This window comes from Polypterus senegalus, chromosome 12, assembly GCF_016835505.1.
Source record: "Polypterus senegalus isolate Bchr_013 chromosome 12, ASM1683550v1, whole genome shotgun sequence".
NCBI lineage: Eukaryota > Metazoa > Chordata > Cladistia > Polypteriformes > Polypteridae > Polypterus > Polypterus senegalus.
The window spans coordinates 82,029,955-82,052,603 of NC_053165.1; the positions used below are offsets into that span (position 1 = coordinate 82,029,955).

General features: G+C 43.1%; 1 protein-coding gene across 5 annotated transcripts in view; it reads right to left on the bottom strand.

Annotated features, from left to right (window-relative positions):
- Window positions 1-22,649, bottom strand: part of LOC120541218 (dedicator of cytokinesis protein 7-like) — a 105,396-nt gene that overhangs the window by 19,373 nt on the left and 63,374 nt on the right. For 3 of the 5 annotated variants that reach the window (XM_039772651.1, XM_039772648.1, XM_039772647.1), the window contains 17 exons: window positions 19,040-19,129; window positions 15,911-16,006; window positions 15,678-15,818; window positions 15,386-15,499; window positions 15,087-15,257; window positions 14,224-14,363; window positions 13,842-14,011; window positions 13,406-13,560; window positions 13,104-13,286; window positions 11,908-12,034; window positions 10,850-10,934; window positions 7,917-8,013; window positions 4,639-4,773; window positions 3,838-3,990; window positions 3,222-3,380; window positions 2,013-2,113; window positions 132-324 (listed from right to left, as the gene is read on the bottom strand). In XM_039772651.1, coding sequence (XP_039628585.1) covers window positions 132-324; window positions 2,013-2,113; window positions 3,222-3,380; window positions 3,838-3,990; window positions 4,639-4,773; window positions 7,917-8,013; window positions 10,850-10,934; window positions 11,908-12,034; window positions 13,104-13,286; window positions 13,406-13,560; window positions 13,842-14,011; window positions 14,224-14,363; window positions 15,087-15,257; window positions 15,386-15,499; window positions 15,678-15,818; window positions 15,911-16,006; window positions 19,040-19,129 — 2,310 coding nt within the window. Of the gene's footprint in view, window positions 1-131; window positions 325-2,012; window positions 2,114-3,221; window positions 3,381-3,837; window positions 3,991-4,638; window positions 4,774-7,916; window positions 8,014-10,849; window positions 10,935-11,907; window positions 12,035-13,103; window positions 13,287-13,405; window positions 13,561-13,841; window positions 14,012-14,223; window positions 14,364-15,086; window positions 15,258-15,385; window positions 15,500-15,677; window positions 15,819-15,910; window positions 16,007-16,031; window positions 16,110-19,039; window positions 19,130-22,649 lie in introns of those variants that run through there. The other 2 variants (XM_039772650.1, XM_039772652.1) reach the window with 2 other exon arrangements.

The following is a 22,649-nucleotide window of genomic DNA, read 5'->3' on the forward strand; positions in this document are numbered from 1 at the left end:
CTGTGTTGCATAACAAAGAAAGAGAGAATGAAGGACAGCAAGATGCACCCTCGCGTGACCCACATTTCTAAGTTAATGTAGGGGCCTTTGGAATATTCTAGGATTATACTGGAGATGCTGCTGGGTTTTACCTGGAAGGTTACACAGCCCACCGGCAGATAGCGACAGTCCTCCAGCATGTTGAGGTACTCGGCCACTAGGGCTGCCGAGTGCACTAGGCACTGTGCTGCTTCTGCATGGTTTCCCCGGTCTGAATGTTTCCCTGCCATGTTATGCAGCCATGTCAGTCGGAGGTCTGGCGAGCTCTGGTAGCCTTTGGCGATCCTACATAAAGTACATGTTGTGAGAGGACCACTTAAATATGTACCCGTCTAGACCACCTGACACTTTACATTGTGAGATGGTCCAATTAGGGTTCTACATTCAGTTTGATTTGCCATGATCTCAGCCAGGGTCCCTCCTCTGGGTGGGGTACAAAGTCTATCCTTTTTGCTCTTTGTTGAGGCATTTATTTATGCCAATTACCTAATTATGATATATATATGACCAACCTGTCAAGGTAACCACTTTTTCTAGATCCCTTCAAAAACTGGGTGTTATATAAAGCAAAATGTTTGTATAAAGTGACCACCTGCCTATTGTGACCACTGACCACATCCTTGATCCCTAGGAAGAAAATCATCTTGGCTATAGTGACCAGATTAAAAAAAATAATTTGGGAAAACAGAAGAATTTGGTCCCTTGTTAAAGCTTCCAGAAGGGATGAACTTCCTAGAATGTGGCACACCAGAGCCATGTTTTTCCTGGACAGTGTCATCAGAGGTTTCTACAATTTGATTTTGACTTGTGCATTTTTTCTTTTTTAAATATTGTTTGAATGTTTTACTTTATTTTAAAAAAAGAATTAAAATTGAAATATTTGACAGCTAATATTTCATGTTTTTAATAATTATTATTACTACCAGTCACTTACATATTGTATTCATACTACATAAGATTTGTTCAATATGGTTTTTTCAAAATTTTTCACTGTATAAATGGAAAATTCCCAATTTTTCTTCAATATTATTACTTTTTTTGTTTTTCCTTGTTTGTTAGTAATAAATAATGTTTTCATGCTTCCCTTCGAATTTTTTATTCCGTAGAGTCTTGATTTTTCCTTCGATATGTCCTTCTATGGTTAAGGAGACCACCTGCCTAAGGTGACCATTTTAGGTTGGTCCCTTGAGTGGTCACTATAAGCAGGTTTTACTGTATATAAATATATATACACACATATAATCTTTTTGTGCACCTGTCAATGTTACTTAAGGAGTGTATATATACAGGTTCAGATATGTCCTGCATTTCTATGAACAGCACAATCACAAGAAGCGAGCCCCCCCTGCTGGAGGCAGTAAATAAGTGCCTCCTGCCTTCAGTCGTAAATGCATTTCCATACAATTTCCACTGTTGTCCTTGACTACTTGATTCACCATTAAGTTAAAAGAATTCTGCTGATCTACGTTATCAATGCCTATGAAGATTTTGAGGAACAGGAAAAGGTCCCCACACAGTCTCCTCTGCTCAGACTAAACAGTCGTGGGGACCAGTGCTGGCAAATGCATATGAGCAGCTCAACTCTGCAGGCAAGTGGCCATTGTTAGACTGCACTCACTTGCAGGATTCTTCTTCAATTACAAACAGTCAAGGTATGAGAAGCAAAGAAACAGACAAGGCTTTATAACAAGTTTGATTAACAAATCATCACCAAATGTAACATAAAACGTAACAGGTTGTTAGTTTATAGACACTCTGTTTTAAATGGCAGTGAATCCTAATACATATTTGGGAATGATAATATTATATGCTTCTTCACACCACACCATTATAAATTGTTTATTCGGTAGTTGTAGAACTTTTCACTGTGCATAATGTGATGTTTAAACCAGTCAAGCATTTCAAAGGTTTGTATAAGTTAATAAATCAAAGTACTGTAAGTTTTTATTAAGAGTTACCAGGAGATGTCTCACCTGTACATCAGGTCAATCAGCATCTCAGGGTCCTCCTGGTGCTCCTTCATTTTGACCGTATCCGTCAGGATCATGTGCAAGTTGAAGACCAAATCCTGTACCTGAAAGGAAAAGCAGAAGGGGGACTGAAGGCAGCCAAGGAGATCCCAGTTAAGCTGTCCATGATAATGGGTTGGGAATGCTCTGTCTAGTGGATATAGGCCGGTGGGCTATACTGGCACAGCACAAGATGGCAGGCACTTTTTTTTGGGTGGGTGGGTTTTTGGGGCGGGTGATTGATGTTCCCTTAGCTAATATAGGAAAATGTGTCATTCATGTCATCATCGTTGTGCAGTCCCTTTAATCTCTTCATTTTTATTATATCTGAATCCCTATGATGAATATTATATTCAAAGTGCAAAATACATTGGGGTCTCTGGACGTTTGGGGCCACATAATTAAGCCTTTGACCTCTTGTAAAGCCTGAATCTTAAAATTGTTGAAATTCCTCAACAAAATTAATTTAAAATATTTTATGGTGTTATAAATCAATGAGTGCCCATCACTAGGTTTACAAGAAGGTATAATAAAAGGCAGGTGACAGACAGGTGGGGCAGAACTGGACAGGTGAGTGGCAGGAGGCTGGGTAGGACTGGATTGAAGAAGCTTAAAGTATGATCCAGATAAAGACCAGCTTTAGGAATGCAATTCATACCAAAACTGTGCCACGTACAGCAGACTTGGTACTAAACCAGTTTCAGCCATGTGCCACATGCAGGCTTGGCACATACATATATTTTATGAATGAGAAACTCAACAACTTTCAAACTTCATGAATGCTCTGTGATCCAACTTGATACCAAACAAGCTACAAGGATGCAAGACATGCAGGCCTGGCATCAGACAGATCTTCAGGTATTCCCCTTACATTGCTGGGGTGTATCAGGTGCAAGTATGGCATCAGTCATGCCAGTGATTATGTGTGTTATTTGCTAGTTCAGTTTCGAGAGTGCATCTACTGTAATCCGAGATGGAAGAGGCAGCAAATGAAATTGCTGGGGAGAGACACTGGGGTGTCTTAATCCAGACCCGGCCATATGGCTCATGTAGTAAAATTCCCACCTTCCTTTCACAAAGGCGTGGGGAGATGCTTTCTAGGTAACATGCAGTGTGGGTCCACAAGAGGAGAGCTGATGCAAAATGCAGTAAAAGTGAAGCAAGCAAACACACCTGCTCTGGGAAGGTAGAGTCTCGTAGATCCAGATCCTCCTCAGCGTATGTCAGTATGGTCTTGAGAGAACGCCGCAGGTACTCCTCGTTGAAGTTTTGCGACGTCCCCACCAAAGAGGAAAGTGACATGGTCACCTGCATTTTAACCCGTGCAAAGTTCTGTGGAAGAGAGAAAAAACAAAGGGGATTGGGATGGGATGGGATGGGATGGATGGCAAGTGGACAACTGCTACAATGCATTTCAATTGAAATGCACTTGTTAAAGCCGCACTCCGACATGGTCCAAGTGTAATGTCTTGGTCTCAAATTGTACCTCGTCTCTCATTCCACCTTTAACAGCCATTTTTGTCATGCCCCTGTGCCACCTGCCCCTTATTGTTGACCACTATCATTTTCATCCAGAGTCAAACTGGACGGGTTCTTTACTTTGTCTGTGCCCCTTTGTTGTATGCATACAATTCTGTGTGTATTTTGAATTTCTAAAGGTTTGTACACATATAGAATTTAACTCATGTGGTTTTTACTGTATAATGTTAATTAATGTAACTCTTGATTTTTGTTGTTGATACCAAGTCTTGGTTTTGGTCTTCTAACCGCGTTACAAAGCTTTCCTTACGTTGCCAATCTCAAAGTTTTGCCTCATCAGCAGGTACAGGGAGGCGCTGGCATGGCCACGGACTGATCCTACACTGCTACTACAGTGGCGCAGGAGCCGCAGGCACAGGTCGGCACACAGCTCTGTGTCTTCTTCAAACAGCATCTCTGGATACTATGGAGAAAAAAATGAGAGGAAGAGAAAAGTCAGGCTGCAGTGTGGCCATATTACAGTGAGTTGAGAGAAGGTGTTACACCTGAAGCTGAAAACTGCCCATCGGAAAAACGGCCAAGAAGTGGAACAACTCAATTAGGAAATGAAGCAGAGAGTCTAAACCAGGAAAATTAAGAATCTAATGACTACACCAAAAGCTCTGTTACAGTGTGAAGCTCCGACAGATCACCAAAGAAATACAAAGCCAGCAAAAGGCAATTCCAAAAGTAACCAAGTTACAGAACAAAATACAAAGAATGGTCAGAAAACAGGAAAGAAATGGACAAAAATCTAGAAAAATCACAAACGAACGCTCATCAACTCCCTAGCCCATTTGAAATGAACCGCCAGGAACTGTGAGAGACCCTCCAGATTTACAGGGCGAAGGGCAATTCCTGGCAGGTAGTCTCACCCGTTGGGGAGACCACCTACAAAACACACGCATCTTACATACATAGACAAAATCAAGGAATAACGCATATCAGCAACAGCAAGTAACATTAACATAAATTAAAGAATCAGGAATGAACAAAACGTGAAAGTGAAACACAACCAGGCAGGCAATCCTGGCTGAAATATAAGAGTTTTACAGAGGCTGGCACTTGTTACCTTAAACACAAGAGCCCGCTGAGTAGCAAAGCAGTGCTGCAGAAAGAGGGCGCTCTGGTTACAGGCCAGACTATGCAGCAACACCCTCAGGACGCCTCCCAGAATGCTCTCCTTGGTCTCAGATAGCATCACCGTCTAGGGAGGGAAAAAAAAACAGAAGAAACATCAGCGGGAAAAAATAAGTCCTCACATTCAGTCATAGAGGTGTCACCAAGAAATGTGGTGCTCTTTCTGCCCTCTGCCCATGTCCTCATCTTGAAGCACTTCGATACACTGCTTATGTCAGACTTCAAGTCGTCTTCCTAAAAATGAAGTGTGGGAGCCTTCAAGAAAATACAGACAGTAGTGGGAGCATTACACGTTTACTCAGATCTTTTAACTCTAAATGACGGTTCTCAAAGTGGTCATGTCGTCTTTTACTGCAAAAAGTTCATCCTTTGTTTTCCTTTACAGAGTGAGCACGAATCCCACCCCAATACTTTTTTAACCACAAGATAGGAAAATGTAATATTTTTAACTCCATTACACCAGAGGAGAGCGTCTGTAAAAGATCAGTTTAGCAGGAAAGGAGTATGGAGTGGATGTGCCTTCTGTGATGTCCCTGTCACTTGGTTCAATGCAAAGTAGGCTGCCATTGTGTTGTGTGGTTCTCTTTGCTTAATGAGTACTCATGAGTACACAATTCCTGTTCTTCCCAGTTATGTTACAGTCAAGGACAGAAATGGGTTTGGCAAACACTGGCAACCCAGAGCCCTCTGGCTGACTATCAGAACCAAAATCCAAATAACTCTCTTAAGACAGCAGTTCTCAAAGTGTGGTCCATGAGCATGTGTCAGGTGGTCTGTGGGCTGACCTAGTCATCTTTCTTAAAAAAAACCTTCTTTGCTGATAAGGACACAAAATAGCTCTGAGTCATGAACCATGGAGTCTCTGCATGACTTTCTCACCTGTTAACATCTTCTGCTTCTACACGACTCATTTCCACTCCAGTCCCGTTTCATCTCTTTTACTCAAACTCACAGTCTTACTCTCCAATCCAACCTAACTCCTTCATCTCCTTTTTTATTATTCCACCCCTGGCAACAGCAATCTCTTAAATCTGATTTGAAGGTTTTATTATGAATCACCAGCTACAAAATGGGACCTTGAAATATAAAGCCAGTATGGCTTGAATGTTATTATTGTAATATAGGCATTCCTCCTACATGGGCAGGGTCCAGCACCTGCTAGGCAAAAGATAGAATAGGGACAAGTGTATGCCACCCAGACCTGAGAGAACACACCAGGTGAGCGGTAGAAACCTGTGGGTAAAGCCATCAAAAAGGAGTCAGCATGGTAGCTCACAGATTAGCAGTATGAGACAAAGAGCCCAAGGAGCAGAACGAGTCTGGCAGAGCTCTGTTTGTGTTGGGTTTTTTGTTGTCTTCCTTAGGGTACCTTTCAAAGACATAACAGCGGGTATAGTACTGGCATAGTACTGATTTTCAATAAATGTCCCACGTTTAGGCCTACTAACTCACTATTTTAGCTTGCATGCTAACTGTTCTTCTGAGCCCCTTGGGCCTTTATGATATTTCAGACAAGGGTATAGGGTTGGGCGGTATACCAGTACTTGAAAAGTTCCAAGAAACGCAAATTTTAAAATGGTACAGTATAGGCATTTCAGGATTTTCACTACCAGAAGTAAACATCCTCCCCAATTCCCCTTCCCTTAGCATGATTGAGACTTCAATGGGGACCTCCTGCCTCTTGATGCTTCAACCTGACTGGGACTTAACAGCTTCAGGAAAGAAGTGATGCTTCATGTGGCACAATAGCTTGTAGCACCAGAGAGAACAGCAATTGGTTGGTGTATCAGGGAAGTTGAAGTAAAACAGGGTGATGGGTTTGGAGTTATCAGTTACTTGCTTCACAACCAATACTGAAATCCAAAATCTATCATTGATACCAAAGTCAAAATTTTAGTACCAATCCAACACTACAAAAGTACCTTGTAGTAAAAAGAACTTGATAACTGTAACAAGGAATTTACAATAATTCTTGGCTGCTGGCCATAGTTGGCCTTCCACATCTCTGACTTTGACGAGAGGTCCTAGATCCACAATACTTTGAGAACCATTGCTCTAAGACATATGTGTGGCTTTAAGAAACCGGACTCCTGTGACAATCAGTCCCATTGAGGATTAAAACCCTAGGGGGTGACACAGAGCTTTGACTATAAGAACTTGCACTTGTATCATGCCTAGCCGAGTGTCCCAGAGTTGAAGTCCTAATAATTTGATTGTGTTCCATCCTCATGACAAACTGAAGTCAGAGTTTCAAGTACCGATTATGATATGCCAGAATTGGACTGGCTAGTTCAAGTTTATGTCACATTAAGCTGAAGACCCATTGGTCTTCATTAATCAAACCATCTACAGATACTCCAAAGTAGATATCCCTTTGACTTTTAAACTATGAAATTACACAAATATATATTCACGTAAAACTGGACCCGTGTTGGTCCTCCCATGGCTATCAGACATCAACAGTTAACGGAGTGGCCAATGGCTCTAGACAGCACGTTAGAGCAGGAAAAGGGAAAGAACTTGGCTCTCCATTTCAGGTTTAAAGAGAAATATTTCCAAAATTGTGTAGAATTGCCTGCTCTTCGGGTGATGCCATTTTACAGCTCTGTACAATTACAAATGCAGGCTGGAACGTTTTCATTTCAGTTTTTTTTTTTTCATTTTTCCACATGCTCAGCCCAGTCACTATAGCAGATGCCAAGTTTGTTAAAAAATAAAAAAGCTGACTTAACATGGTATGCATAAAGATGGTTCAGCTGGTAGCCCCCTGAAAGCGCACCCCTCTTTCATGGCCAATGTGAAGGTAGGAGTGACTGACTGACTGACTGGATGGGCCACTTAATTCACCGATGCTGCTGCACTGATGGCATGTCAGAAACTATTGCAGAGGGGTTGACATTTGTACCTTGTGAGCCGCCCTACTGGGTTTATCCACAGTCTCAAGATCTATCAATCCATCTACCTACCTTGTTAGCTCCCTCTTTGTTAGTCACATCTGTCCCACAGCAGTATTTCTGTACATTGGCTTTGAGTTCCTGATCACAGGTTACACAGAACTGGAGGAAGTGCAATTTATTTATTGGAAACAACTGGGGAGACTTTTACTGACCATTGAGATGATTTATGTGGTGGGGCCAGAGACCCTAGAGTTCCTTTAAAAGCCATCACCTCCTCAGGTGCTACTAAAGGGAAGAAATTACCACTTGTTACCTTGACAATGATCTCCAGTGTGTCCAGGACCACCAGCATGACCTCTGTGGCCAGGTTCCCATCCACAAGTGACTCTTGCTCCATTTCTGCCTTCGTCCTGCAGAGCAAAAACACAAAGAGCATTACAGACGCTACATATATTGACCTTGCGTTAAAAGTGGAGGAGAAAATGGCGCTTTACTGCTGATGACCACTTCTGGATCTCTGATGGTTTTACCTCAGGGATGGAGGTTTTATGGGTATTGGATCTTGAATGGACTTTGCATGGACCTCAGGTGGCTTCATGGTTTTGAATGCCGGTATAGCCCCAGCTTGTAACTTTGAGCAACTCCTTTATCCAGGAGTGAAAAACATGAATGTAAATTACAGTTGTACAGATCTGTAGCCATAATGGATTGTGTCCACCACACACGGTGGCTCTAGAAATAAGGCTGCTTGATTAATTGTGTGCCCAGTGACCTGTCAATTGACTTTATTTTATTTTAATAAACCCATGCTTAACTTACATCCATACTGCACATACTTACAATTGAGAAATATAGTGTAACTAGCTGTTCCCTGTGGCTTCACACACGTAGAAGTTAAACAGGATAAACTTTAAAAATCAATAAACAACAAGGTAATGCTAGCTAACTGGAGGCAAGTTACACTCCAAAACACAGAGGTAGACCGATTCCCCACTCCTGATGTCACGCTTGCCCCTCCCCTCGGCCCGAGGCCTCTGTCTCAGATTAGCACGAATATATTGCTCCTGCAAGCGAACTATGATTCTTAGCGCGCAAAATCAACTGGAATGTTCAAGAAAAATTCTAGAAAAAAACCCGATCTAAATCTGTTAGGTAGTACTCTTGTTCCCTAGCTAAGCAGATGTAAGACGCGCCCCGAGGCTGATGCGCGAGTCAGGAGGGCCCCGCTGCGTCTCTCTCGGATTTGCGCAAATAAATCGCTACTGAAAGCGAACTATGATACTAAGTGCGATGAGAAAAGTCGCAAAATTAGAAAAAAACCCAATCCAAATCCGAGAAGTAGTTCTCGTGTGAAAAGTGGACAGACTTACAGACAGAAAGACAGATGTTGGATTTTATGTATATATTGAGATATAATATACCAAGCACATTGACCCCACATAGAAGTGGGAAAAGACTCTTTGTATGCAACTAAAACAATTTGAGTATTACAAATGGAGGAGGCTCAACAAGGTCAAGTAAAAGGTTTCACTTTAACAGGAGCAGTGCTGAAAATAAATGGCATGTCTGATAATGGTCACTGGATGTAGTGTTCCTTATAGAAGGCTTTATTATATACAGGATTGTGTTAGGAGAGAATAAACTCCGTGTACAGTATTGGCCAGCAGATGTCATTTCATTGGCTACTTTTTTGGAACCAAGGACTGTCATAAAGGAATAATCTAATTAATAAAACTGAAAATCCATGTGTGTGTGTGTGTGTGTGTGTGTATGTCTGGCATACAAGTCCACACCACTGGGCCAATCTCTGCCAGCTCCCTCATTTGATAAGAGGAAGATCGCAGATTATATGCCCCAACTCCTATTTTTGACCTGATATATAAAAATATTTTGGGGTAAAAACTGTAGCTATGCCAAAGTTCACTGACTGTGCCGCACTGTAAAGGGAGTTCATGCGAATGAAGGGAGCAGGAAAACCAATTGATAGGCCACATGAACAGCACCACTGGCTCATGGGTGGACAGATGAAGACAGGGTGGTGTCCTGGACAGAAAAACAGACAGCAGCACATTAGGCGTGGAAAGTGAGGTATCATATTGAAGAAGAGCAGTCTGTGCAGCTCAAGCAATACATACTTGGCATGAGTGCTTTAAAGGTTGAGTTCCCGAGAGCTTTGGTGAGGCATCTCTAAAAATGGTTAGCAAGGCAACTCTGTTATTGCCGACTGTCACCCCATAAAGCGGTGTCTAAGAAGCATCTCCAGTCCGATATTACAGACAGAAGAAACACGCAGTAATATGTATGGTTAAATGATCTTGTTTATCAAAAAGCTCATACTAAACATTTCTAAAGCTAAAAATATGTTAAGTCAAAAAAAAAAAAACAGTTTGCATTAATTACACAACTCATTTGAACAAATTACATAACTTGTTTGAATGAATTATGTTTATTTTATTCCCTGGCTCTTATTTCAGTAGTACGGAGCCCTGTTTCATATTAATTAATTTGAACATATCATTTTCCTCCCTTGCAGTCCAGTTCTTATTACGAAGCCCTGTACGGTTCTCCTGGCATACAGTACAGTGAACTGTAAGTGAACTTTGAGGTGTGTATTAAAATCAGAGAACGGAAGAGGAACTAGTTTAAAGACCATTGCGGTTGAAATGGTTCTTTTGAGGAGTCCAGAAACGAGTTTTAAATGTGGGAGAAGTTACGAGAATGGATTAATAGAATTTTCTCAGAGAACGTGATATTCTGGAGTCAGTGATGCAAACATTAATAGAAGGAAAGGTAAGTTTAAAATCTAGCTGATAAAAGGCATTGAGCAGCGCAGAATTGACTGAAGCTATTGGCTGGCTCAACTCTTCCTGTTCCGGTTCACTAAACTGCATACCAAGAAAAGAAAAAAAAAATAAATAAATAAATAAAAATAATTTGTTTCAATGAGTTACTAATTTGTTCAGATTTTTTTTTTTGCCTGACACCTATGGGACTATGTAGAACTTTATTAATAATATCCACAATCTTGGATAACCTGTAAGTGTACAAATGCTGACCTTCATACTGTTGCAGTAACAACGTTACACACTTCTGGCTGTCCTACCATTGCAACAACCACAGTAAACAAACTGACCGCGTCCATAAGAGAGAGACATAAAATATTTTTTAACTCTGTGAAATGACAGCAAAAGAGAAAAACAACAGAAATTGGTATCTGGTAGCAAATAAAAACAAAATACAACTCACTTGTCAACTTTGTCAGTGTTCTGCTTCCAGTGGGTGACGTTCTTTCGCCATCGAACGTTCTCCTGATTCCCATAAGGACTTCTTTCTGCAAGAAAGAAAAAAAGGCAGAGGATGAGGAGGCGGTACATGTATGCATAGCCAACAGGGTGCACTGTCTGGTGAATATGGAGCTTCATAAAGCCCCAGACAAAATACTACAGGGCATGAGGGAAGTGTGGTTGGACTCCTTGAAGGTACTGTAGAGGACATCTTGTCTGGGCTTCATATACCGGGACCCCAGAAGTAGTCTGTGTCTGGGATCTTGACCATTCAAGTCAGGCAGAACACACAAAAGCTTGTCTGATAAAACAAAGACAGGTCACGATGTGAAGGCGGAGGTGGTGATGGTGAGTGAGTAGGAAGCATTAGAGAAGTGTTGTGTGTAAATGGACTGGCAGCCCACATAATGTACAGAATGTACAGTACATACAGGTGGGCTCTGCGAAACGTTAGGTCTTTATTACAGTATTTTTATGGGTTTGTCCCTGACCCAAGTGGAGTTTCTTTTTACTTAGTGTTTTAAGTATTATGTTAGTAAAGGGTATGTTTGATATTTTTCAAATTAAAGCTACTTCTTTACAAACATGGTGCAATGCTACAGCAATGAGATCACCGTAATCCTATATATATATATATATATATATATATATATATATATATATATATATATATATATATATAGGATTTTCTTTCTTTCTTTCTTTCTTTCCCCACTCTGGTTGGCAACATCATTGTCAGCGGTCACTAGAGGATGAGGACACTTACTGGGAATGGCAGATAGGCATGATGGTCCATTCTACTAAGGACGGCAGGACCTCTGTGCTTCATTAAAGGTGCTGAAGTGTAATGGTTTCCAATTCAGTGTTCCCACTTGCTTATTGTCTGGCAGGGACATCGCCCCCTAATGGGGGCTGAAACCTTGTTGAATTTTTCACACTATTTTTATTCATTTAAAGATATTCAGTAAAATCATGACGATACACCACAGCCCAGCGTGAAGTCGATGGGTAAAGGCCTACCTCTGCAGCGGCGGACCATCTCCTGTCGGGCCCCAATAGTTCCCAGAATGGCCTCTTCCAGACGGGCTTTCATATCTTGGGACTTCTTGAAGGTTAGGCTGTTTATTCGCTCAAAAGCCTTCTTCCCCTGTGCAAAGCAAGAAAAGAAAGTTGAGGGTGGGAAAAGCAGCTATGTAGACACATGTGAATGTATGTACCCTTCTGAGATGTTACAATGCTATTGAAGCTCCACGTGGAGCAGGAGAGAAGCTGCCCGAATGGTTAAATATTGAAGTGGCAATAACAGACTGTTGGTCAATTGACTGTATAAGATTTCATCTGGAACCCAATGCAGTCAGCTGACTAGGTGGAAAACTCAATAAACACCTTAAGCAGCCTGTTAACCCCTTAGAGAAAGTGAAGCTCATTTAATGTTGGAACACTCAAAAGTCTCACATGGCCAGCATCCTACGTATCAAACTCACAGACAATCTATTGACTATAAGTGTCCGGACAGCTTATTGGCAATATGAGATGCTATCGGTGTAGCCTGGGCACTTGGACTTCAAGGTAATTACCATTTGTGCATTCTGCCAACTTGATCATTCATTGGTCCACCATCACATGTTTGTGGTTTAGGACCAGGACAGTGTGACAACACAAGTTGGGTAGTCTAACAAATAAGCACAGTGAAATGGAATGAGATATGTGCCCAATACACGGACAGTATGACAAAATGAGATTCAGGTATAACATGAGGACAGTGTGTTGGCATCAGATGCTGGCTTAGGACCTGGACAGTGCAACAGCATGAGAAGCTGGTCTGCCACATCAACAGGGGGATGAAACAAGATGCTGACAACATGAAATGCTGGGCTAGGACCGAGACAGTGTGACAGCAGAAGATTTCAGGCCTAACGCCTGCATAGTGGGACAGCGTGAGATGCTGGACAACACGATGGCATGATATGTTGGTCTAAGACGTCAGCAGCGGAACAACATCAGATGTAGATGTAACAAATGGACATTGAGACAAAATGAGATGAAGGTCTCATATTCAAGGACAGTGTGATGGTATGAGATGCTGGCCCAACACACAAACAGCAAGGCGGCTTAGAGAAATTTTAATCTAAATGCTGTACAGCTCTGTTGCTCTAAATGATGACAAGAATGCTGTTGAACACATGGCTCAGAGGGCTTCAAGATATAAGTGGTACCTTATACTCAAAGCAGGACACGCAGAGATACAGGAGCTCAAGGAGTCGGTTGATCTGCAGCACAGGCAGGTCAGAAAACCACTTCTCCAGGTCATCTTCATTGGCGTTTTTCAACACCCACAGGAAACAAATAAGCAGGTTACGGCTGGACTCTGCTGACAGGGCACTATACTGGCGGGCGGCCTGCAGACAGATAAAGCATAATGAAGACTGAGTGACAGAATCAGGAGTGGAGGAACAGACAGCAAGGCTGTGGAGCCTACAACCCCTTGTGGCTGCAGAGATTCCTGTGTCCTACTCACCGTAGCAGGCAGCTGGAACGCGCTCACTTTGTAATGGGGCAGCGGAGAGCCTGCAATCGCCATGGCAACTGACTGGCTAATCATGCTGCCATTTTCCAAGTCAATGTCATCACTGTTGGGAGCAGAAGCATGGCGGACCCTAGGAATGTGGCTTTCTGCATATAAAACAGTACTTTCATGTGAATGGTGTCGTTGCAAGTCATTAATGAAAAGAACATGAGTGGTGTCTGACCACCTCCAGTACCCCCAACCCACCACATTTTTGCGGTACTTAGTTGTCTTATCATGACAGATGGCACTGCAAAATGCCCTTCTCTCCTTACGGGGATGTGGGCAGTCAAAACCGTCAAACTAACCTACTGGAACTCCAAGAAAACAAAGTTACCACCTCAATACCCAACAAAAAAAAGGTCACAATACCACCACCCCACAATACCTGTGAAGTCATACAGCTGTGGAAGGCTCTCCATGACAATTCCAATGAGTGGCAGGTACAATTGAGCTATCTGGGCCCGGACTTCGGGGTCAGTGTAACGAGGGTCCGTGTCATGGGAGCACAAGAGGTTGTGAATTGAGCTGATGGCCTTCTTGTGTAAGAAGAAAACCCTGAAGGTGAAATAACACACATTAGAAGGAGAGCGGAATGATCGTCTGATTCCACTACGTTGTCTGCTGAATTTACTGAGACCGAGAGCAACAGCATCTGTATGATAAAATTTGGTCAGTGTGGCTGCCGCTACTCAACTGTATTCATTCCAGCAGCAGCTCATAGGAGGCGTTGCTGAGGCCAAGATCAGTCTTTCGCATCTATTTCTTACCCTTCTCCATCAGGCTCCAAAATCAGTGCCAACTCTGTAAGCAGGAGGCCTGACAGAAAGTGTTGCTGGCGGAAAGGCACGGACAACTCAAACATGTTGGATATGCGCAGGTCCTGCACATGGCTGGAGAAGGCCGAACTCTGGGGGAAAAAGAAAAACAAAGAAGATGAAAATGCCACTTGATGAGCAGAGAGTGAATGTACCGTCTGGCCAGTCTAATCACACTCGGATTGAAAAACGACTAAGAAAGGAGAAGAAGAAGTAGAAAATGACAACACAGGAGGAAGGGAGAAGAACAGAGTTGAAGGAAGAAGTAGAAAAAGGGAGAATAAGGGGAAAGAAGTAAAAGAAGATCTATTAGGTTCTCTAGCTCCTTATGAGTCAAGTGAGTGTGTGTGGCTGGATAAGTGTCCTCTGTGGTGACAGACCACAGACTTGTGTCCAGCGATACCATATGTTGGACTAAACAAGTTCAGATGATTAGATGAGGTGGCCCTGGCAGTCACTAAAATCCTCCCAAATCCAAGGGAATCCACTGGTGACTATAAACTGGTCTGCTCTGAGTGAGTTTGTGGTGACCACCTGACCCCAGGTCTTGGCATCTGTTAAATAAACATGGGTAGCAATTGAAGAAATCAGCCAGAGTGCCTACATCAACTATGGATTTGAAAATCGACCCGAATGTCAGGGGACATAATTGGGCCAGTCTACAGATGATAAAGCCCATTCAAGCACATTTAACTTTTGATCCCACAACCAGTGTTGTGGCGGCACACAGATGTGTGTACCTCAGGACCCATTGGCACAACAGCCTGTCACATCTCTGTCACAGTACAACAAATAGAATGGAACCTCCTGTGCACCTGAGATGTGGCCGAGCAGATGGAGGGCGAAGGAGAGGCTGGAGGGCTGAGGGCACTGCATGGCAGGTTCAAGGTGACGTAGTGCTCGTGGCTGCACACAATACGCAAGAAGTCCATCCGCAGGGAGATCAAGGAATTAGGATTCTGTGTCGCCTGAAGTTTGTTGCCAATCTACATCAGTCAAAAAGAACAAAAAGAAAGAAACATGAACCCCACCGGATTCCAAAACAAACCGCCCAGTTTTAGCTAGTAGTGCTGAGAACAGCTTAATGGCACCCGGTTTGCTTTGTCAATCTAACCTGCTTGCAGTAGGTGCGGATGAGGCTGAAGACAAACCCTCGGTCCATCAATGAGAGTAGGTCATTCAGAAAGAAAGCCAGGTTGGCATTCAAGCGCTCCATCAGCTCCACGTCCTGGAGGAAAGACAGAAAGAGGATGAGTGTGAGGCACTATTTTGGGAAAAGGGTACAACACTTATAGTCTGTGACAATGGACATTGTGACACAAAGATATGGGGCGTTGAGAAAAAGAGGAGTAAGAGAGACCACAGAGGAAGAGCGAGAAAGAGACATGAAGGATGGACATGAGTACCTTGTGGGCCCGGCTGGAAATGTCAACACTGATGGCTCCCACCAAAGCTGAAATGTCATCCACAAAACGGTCAGGGAACCTCATCTTGCGGGGGGTATCCAGCTTTTCAGTCAGGTACAAGTGGTGGGTCATGCTTTTCACCTGCACAAGTAGAGGTAGACCAGACCAGAGCAGGATGGTCAGGAGTGGCAGAAGGGTAACTCAGAGAAGGGACAGAGGAGTCACCCACTTACCATGAGCTGAAAGAAAAACCAGGCTTGCTGCAAGGCGGCCTCTCGGACCGAGCTTGTGCTGACCACCCACTGGAGAGCCAGTTCTTCATGGAGCAGCTAGACACAGGAGACAGACTTTAGAATCACGGGGTCTGGGGGACACCTCCTGACTGCCCAAGAATGCTATGGTGGGTACACTTGAGCAGATTTGTGATTAACCCTTCAATTTAAACAAGAGGAGGTTAAAGGCACCATACTCACATTACAAGTGATGAGCCCTTCACACAGGAAACAGAAAGTGGTAAATGACGGTTATGGGGGTGTGCAACACACACACAGGAAAGGGAGCCACCCGCGGGTGCCACATCACTTCATTATCAAGTGAAAACCCAACAGGAACAATCATACAGGAAAAAGGAGGCAGCAACAGCCACCCCCGGGTGTTACATCACTTCACACACCAAACAACACTCATTGTTCACGAAGACGTGTTAGTAATAATCACACAAGAAAGAGGAGAGAAGAAGTCACCCAAAGGTGCTACACTCAGCCACCCTGATATGAAATACTCCGTCATAGATGTGACGGAAATTAGTTAAAAATGGACAACTTAAGGTGTCATACCACCTCCCACTGGGACAAAGGATCCACCCAAGGGTGCCGCAGACAGAAGCAGCAGCCCTTCACTCAGAGAGCAGCTTAAGTTTAAAAGTGCAAGTCTGACTCACACCCACCATACACGTGAAATGACACCACCCATGGATGCTACACAACTTCATTCACAAGTTTTGATCCGTATTAGTCATATGGGTGCCACACTAAGAACAGGAATTATTAATTAATGGCCACCTTAGGGTGCTGTGTCACCTCCCACCAAAACACAGATACCAAAGGGAACCATCCACTCATGTTCTAGTACAGTCATGGCAGCCCCTAAGGGTGACAGGGGGTGGTGATGGCCGGACCACAATGCTGCACCCATTCACCAAGAACATTAGCAGCAGCCATTTTAAGGGGATGTGTGTCTTCATCAATTAAAACAAATTAGCAACGGAACCTTGAGGGTGCCATGCCATCGCCCTCCCTCCAGGACGCAGATATTAAAATGAGCCACCCGTGGGTGTCACCATGTTTATATTTAAAAGAAAAAAAAAAAAGGTAGACTCAAGTAATAACCCAGACTTCACCAATCACACTCACTAATGCACTCTTAGAAAACAGCAGTTAGTGGCACTCACCCAATGGTGGGATTAGTGCCAGTCAACCTGTACTGTCAAACATTCACACTGACAGGAAGATGTCGTCATGGAGGCTGTCAGGTCTGTTTCCTGTGTGAAATGGCGTGAGAGAAACACCAAAGAGACAAGACCTACCCCCCTCCCCAATAATTCTGCCACCCCAAGGAACAGGAAACAAGTGTGAGAACAGCGGGTGCCACAATACAGGCAGGGCAGACCAGATTTGACCCATGATTCTTAGCTGGCACTCTGGTGTCAGTGACAGGACAGGCCCAACTATGGGTTAGCAGGTAACTGGCACAGAGAGAGATCCCAGTCAAGAAATCCACACCAATGTGTGCACACGGCCTCACGTCTACAGCAGCGTGGTGGTAAACTGGTCCCAGCTGAAAAATGACATAGCCTGACACTGCTGGTTTCTGATGATGTGAACCGTGCAGCCAATCAAAAGTTATGAATTGGTGTCAACAGGATGATGGCGTACGTGTTAGGGGGCAGTGGTGGGTTGGGGGTGCAGCTATTCAGTCAGCTAACATTAGGACTGCTGCGCTTTTTTTTTGTGTTTTTAAATTTTTTATGAACTTTGTCATTTTCTTTCACTCCTTGCCTGGTTGTGTTTTCATGTTTTTTTGCGTTATTTATAATTTGCTCTCCTTATAATTACATGCCTAAGACTTTCAAGAGTATTTTATCTGCCTGCCATGTTCTGGTAGTATGATGCCCACTTTGCCAATTATCATGACAATTTTGGAGATCGTAATTCTAAGGATGCATAGGAGACAGAAAATAAACTTGCAGGTCCTCAGCATATGCAAGGTGTGAACTTTCACCTGTAGGAGTTAAGAAACAGGAAAGGACAGTTGCAATTAAACAAAAAGGATCAGGACAAAGGGATTAGATTGCTAATTCTGTAAATAGTTAAAGTACTGCAGAAGTAAATATAAATAAACCCTTCCAAGACATTTGGCCTTTCCAGTTGCATTATTTATGACTCCATCTCTCCTATACTCTCATAAATCTGTTATACGGAGTGGCTTGGGTCTTCCATGGGTCATTACCTCCGTATAATCTTTTCGATATTGCTATTCATTTTGATCATTTTTCTTGTTACAGGCCATTTTTAACACGATTTTCATGGTGTTCACTGCCGTTTTTCTTCACTGACGATGACTTAGTGTTGCCATCACTGACCAATCGTGCACTCCACATGATGTCATCACAATGCCATTGTAGAAAGTGGTGGTGTGCACTGTAAGGTACCCGAGGCCTCAGATTGAAGGGAAAAACAAATTTTGGCCAGTTTTTCTAGTGACGCAGGACAGACATTAGACCCAGGACTTTTAATTTCAATACTCTGTTTTTCTTTTGTTCTCTGCCTGCCATTTCCTTTCCGCAAAACCTTAATTAGGAACTATCTAACTAGGAAATGATCTTTTGGCTGCTCTTTTTTGACAGTCATAACTTACACGGGTCCTCCTTACTCAGGCGATATTCTTCACATTTTGACCCCACTGTGCTCGCAGGAAGTGAATTCAGGGTTCTCACCCTGTGCGGAGTGCAGAACAAGCCTGAGGCAGTCACTCGACCAAAAACACTCTCGACGACTCTTCTTCTTGAGCTCCACTCCATTGGCACCCTCTATCATCTTTAATGTGTGCGTCAAGGGAAAGCTTCAAGATGAGCAATCGGTCTGGGAATTGGTCAGAAGCGTCGGAGCTTCGGATAATGTTGTTGTGCAGGTTGTTTACATCAAACGTTAAATGTTTACCACCACACAGCTGTGCACGCTGACCACTTGTTGTCCTGTGCCCTGGCAGGCCCTTCTTTAACAAACACCAGCATGAATAGAGAGATGACCACCCACCCAACCAACCAGACACAAACAAGAGGAGAAAGTGACTGGACTGTCTACCTTTCGGGCGATCTGCCGCGCCTGGGTGGAGGTGGAGAAAGTGGCGGCGTCGACAAAAGCAGACATGCGGTTAGGGCACCGCTCAGCGGCCTGTGGGGTGAAGAGTGACAGGGATGGACCATGTGGAGGACAGACAGAGAAAGGAGACTTTCAGAGATGAATAATGATGGCAGCAGGTCATGTGTTTTACCAGTGGCAACTGCACACAGAATTGCTAGGGTAGTCCAATGCGGGTGGGCCAACCAGCCCACAAGGGTCTGTTTTTTGGTTAAAGAAAACATAGTTAAAGCCATCGACGTACACATCAACAATTCACAATCTTCATTTATCAGATGGCAGCAGCATGGTAAAATACCAAAAGAGAACTTGACCTTGGCTTTTGGAAAGACCCCTTTAAATGCCACTTCGGCCCAACCTGCTGTGGAATTCATGGGATTAAGAGAGATGAGACAGACAGACAGACAGACATCGAGTTTCTGTCCTACTGGGAAATGAGAGGGGCAGGGAGATGTGGATGGCAGAGAGAGAGAGACATGCAGCAGACTACCAGCAGTGCCTGTCGAGACCCCAGTCCAGGGGGCGTCCCCCCTCCACCTACTGGATTCTCCAATGGCCATGAATAATAAAAATGACTGCTCATTTGTCACAGTGTCCTGCTCAACTGGAAAATGATGGCTCACCCATTACAACACAGTGGGAAAGGAACTGCTTATTCTATTTTAAAATAAAAAAAATCTAATTTTTGCATTTTTGGAACAAGGCGTCTTTACCAAATGGAAGAAATTTTTTTAATGTTGCTCTTAAATATTAATGCTGGGCTTATGCTCGTCACATTAGTGATACCCCAACATCTTACCGATTTTCATTTTTTTAGCTCCACAGACAGGAAGGCGTTAAATTTGATATGAAATCCGAGCCCCCAAAATCGATGTAATTTGTATCTTGAGGGGGCAAATTATTATCTTTTGAGCTCAAGGGCCATGTGCTCTGATCTGAGGGTATTGATGTGTGCACATAAGACCATGATGACGCACGGTACTATCAGGCTAAACTTAAACCTGGAAGGCCAGTTTTACATGATGGCAACCGAGCGTCTTACACCTGTAAAGGTCAATTTGAAAGAGTTGACGAATTGGCCCTCAAGGTCGCACAGATAGCTACTCTGTTTAAGGCGTCCCCCCAATGTCATCCTTTGACAGCACCGCACGTCACCATAGGCCTAAGCCAGCAGCTTCAGGATGGAAGTGCAGAAGTTTTATTCTCGTAAACATACAACATGAGAATTCTAACAAATACTAAACTTCTAAAATTAGGCAGTAAAAAGGGAAGAAGCCAATCAATGAGTGTCATATAGACATGTGATTGTCAGTAAGATACTATTAAGAGAATTATTTTCATACTTCTTGATGAAAAATTAAAATACAATCTTTGAGCATGACTGCATTTGTCAACGTTAGAAGTGTGAAGCTTTCCCAAACTGTCTTCGAGTGTATTTGAATAATGTGAGTGGGGACTTGGAAAAACGCAAAATGACATCAGAATGAATTGTCCAGCGGCGACTTCATTATTTCCATGACAGCTTCAAGTCTCTCAATATATTTCTGTTTGGCCCTCTAACAGAAGCCTTAAAAATGCTCCTTTGTTTTCAAAAACAAGTAATTTCTGCCATCTTAATTGTTTTTATTCTGTTATGTAACATTTTAAAATGAGTTTTAAAAACACTAACATAACTTCTGGTAGACATATGGCATTTAACACAAAAGTGCCTCAAGAGGGAGCCGGCCAGTCTCTGTACTCTGCTGCCCTCTACAGGTTATTATATGAGAGACACTTTGAAAATCCTGTTATAAATGGGAGTTTTTGTTAAATTTTAAACATATGTATAGAGAGCCTATTTTTGAGATATTTCAATGTCAAAGTACCTTATAGAGCAACTGTACCATATTTCAAATCTACTAGTACCCCGGGAGATGATTTGTTTTATGCAGATTGATGGAGGAATATTAATACTCTGCACTTCCATGCAGTATATACAAACTCTGCCTAAATTAAACTGACAATTTATAAAGGAGTACCTTTACTGTGGCACTCCAAACTGTGCTCAGGTCCATTCAGTTTGCTTTAATTGCCCTTGGGATGTGTTCACAACTTAGTCGGAGTCCATCTGTGGCAAACTGAACTGACTGGACATCATTTCCAAAGGCACACGTCTCTACCTGTCTATAGAAAGTCCACAATTCTCACTGCATGTCAGGACAAAAAACAACCCATGAAGTCCAAAGACCTCTCTGTAGACCTCTGTGATCAAACTGTGGTGAGTCAGAGATCAGGGCAAATGGATCAAACAGTTTCTAAAGCTTCCCGGGGACACAGTGGCCTGAAGAATTGTAAAACAGAAGAAGTCTGGAGCCACCAGGACTCTTCCTAGAGATAGCTACTCTGCCAAACTAAATAACAAGGCAAGGAGGTGGCCAAGAGCCCAATGCTCACTCTAACACAGCTTCACAAGTCCTCTGCTGATGTGAGAAAACCTGTTGGAAGGACGACAGTCTTAGGAGTTCTCTATCAAACAGGCATTAGCGGTAGACCGGCTTGAGGGAAGCTGCTCTTGAATAAAAGGCATACGACAGGTTAACAGACTCTGTGGGCATGTGGAGAAAGATTCACTGCTCTGATTAGAAAAGAACTGAACTCTGTGGGTAGAATCCCAAGCACTGTGCCTGGTGAACAACAGACACTGCTCATTGGCTGCCTAATAACATCCCCATTGTGAAGCATGGTGGTGGTATGATGTTGCTATGGCGATGCAGGGACAGAGAGAACTGAGGGAAGGATGACCTTGAAGAGATCCTGCTCCACAGTGCGTCCCACCTCAGACTTTGGTGACGGGTCAGTGACCAGAAGCATATTGCCAAGAAACCGCTGGGGTGGCTTTGGAATACATCTGACTGTCTTTGAGTGACCCAGACCTCATGTGTGCACAGACCTGAAGATGGCAGTTTACAGACACTTCCCATCCAGCCTAGCAGGACTTGAGAGGATCTGCCAGGAAAAATGGGATAAACTGCAAGATCAAGGTGTACCAAGCTTATAGAGACTTCCCAATAAGATTCAAAGCTGGAACTGAGGGGTTTCTATGAAGCACTGAGTTAATGGTCAGAGTACGTCACAAACTGAAATCTCTCATTTGTAGATTTTGTATATGACAGTAGTGAGCCACTTAGTCAGCGCCTGGCCTGCAGCAGGTCATGACCTGCAGGTAATTCTTTATGGATGAGCATTTCAGACAAAATTAAATAAAATGCAAATTTAAAAAAGTGTATTGTGAAATGTGATTATAAATAAATAAAAAATGATATGTGAGCACAAATGTGCCTCATGAAATGTGTTTTGGTTGCTTATTTCTTTCTGTATGTATTTAATTATTTCTACCATGACGTCACACGCAGTAAGAAGTATATCCTGAAATGAAGACTGTCATGGTCACTCATAACAGCTGAGTGGGTGGGCTCTGGCCAGGGCCGTTTTCTTTCTCTTTCTTTTTTTTTTTTTTGATAGAGTACAACCCTTAAAATCTGGTAGCCTTTACAGATCGACCTTTTCAAAATGG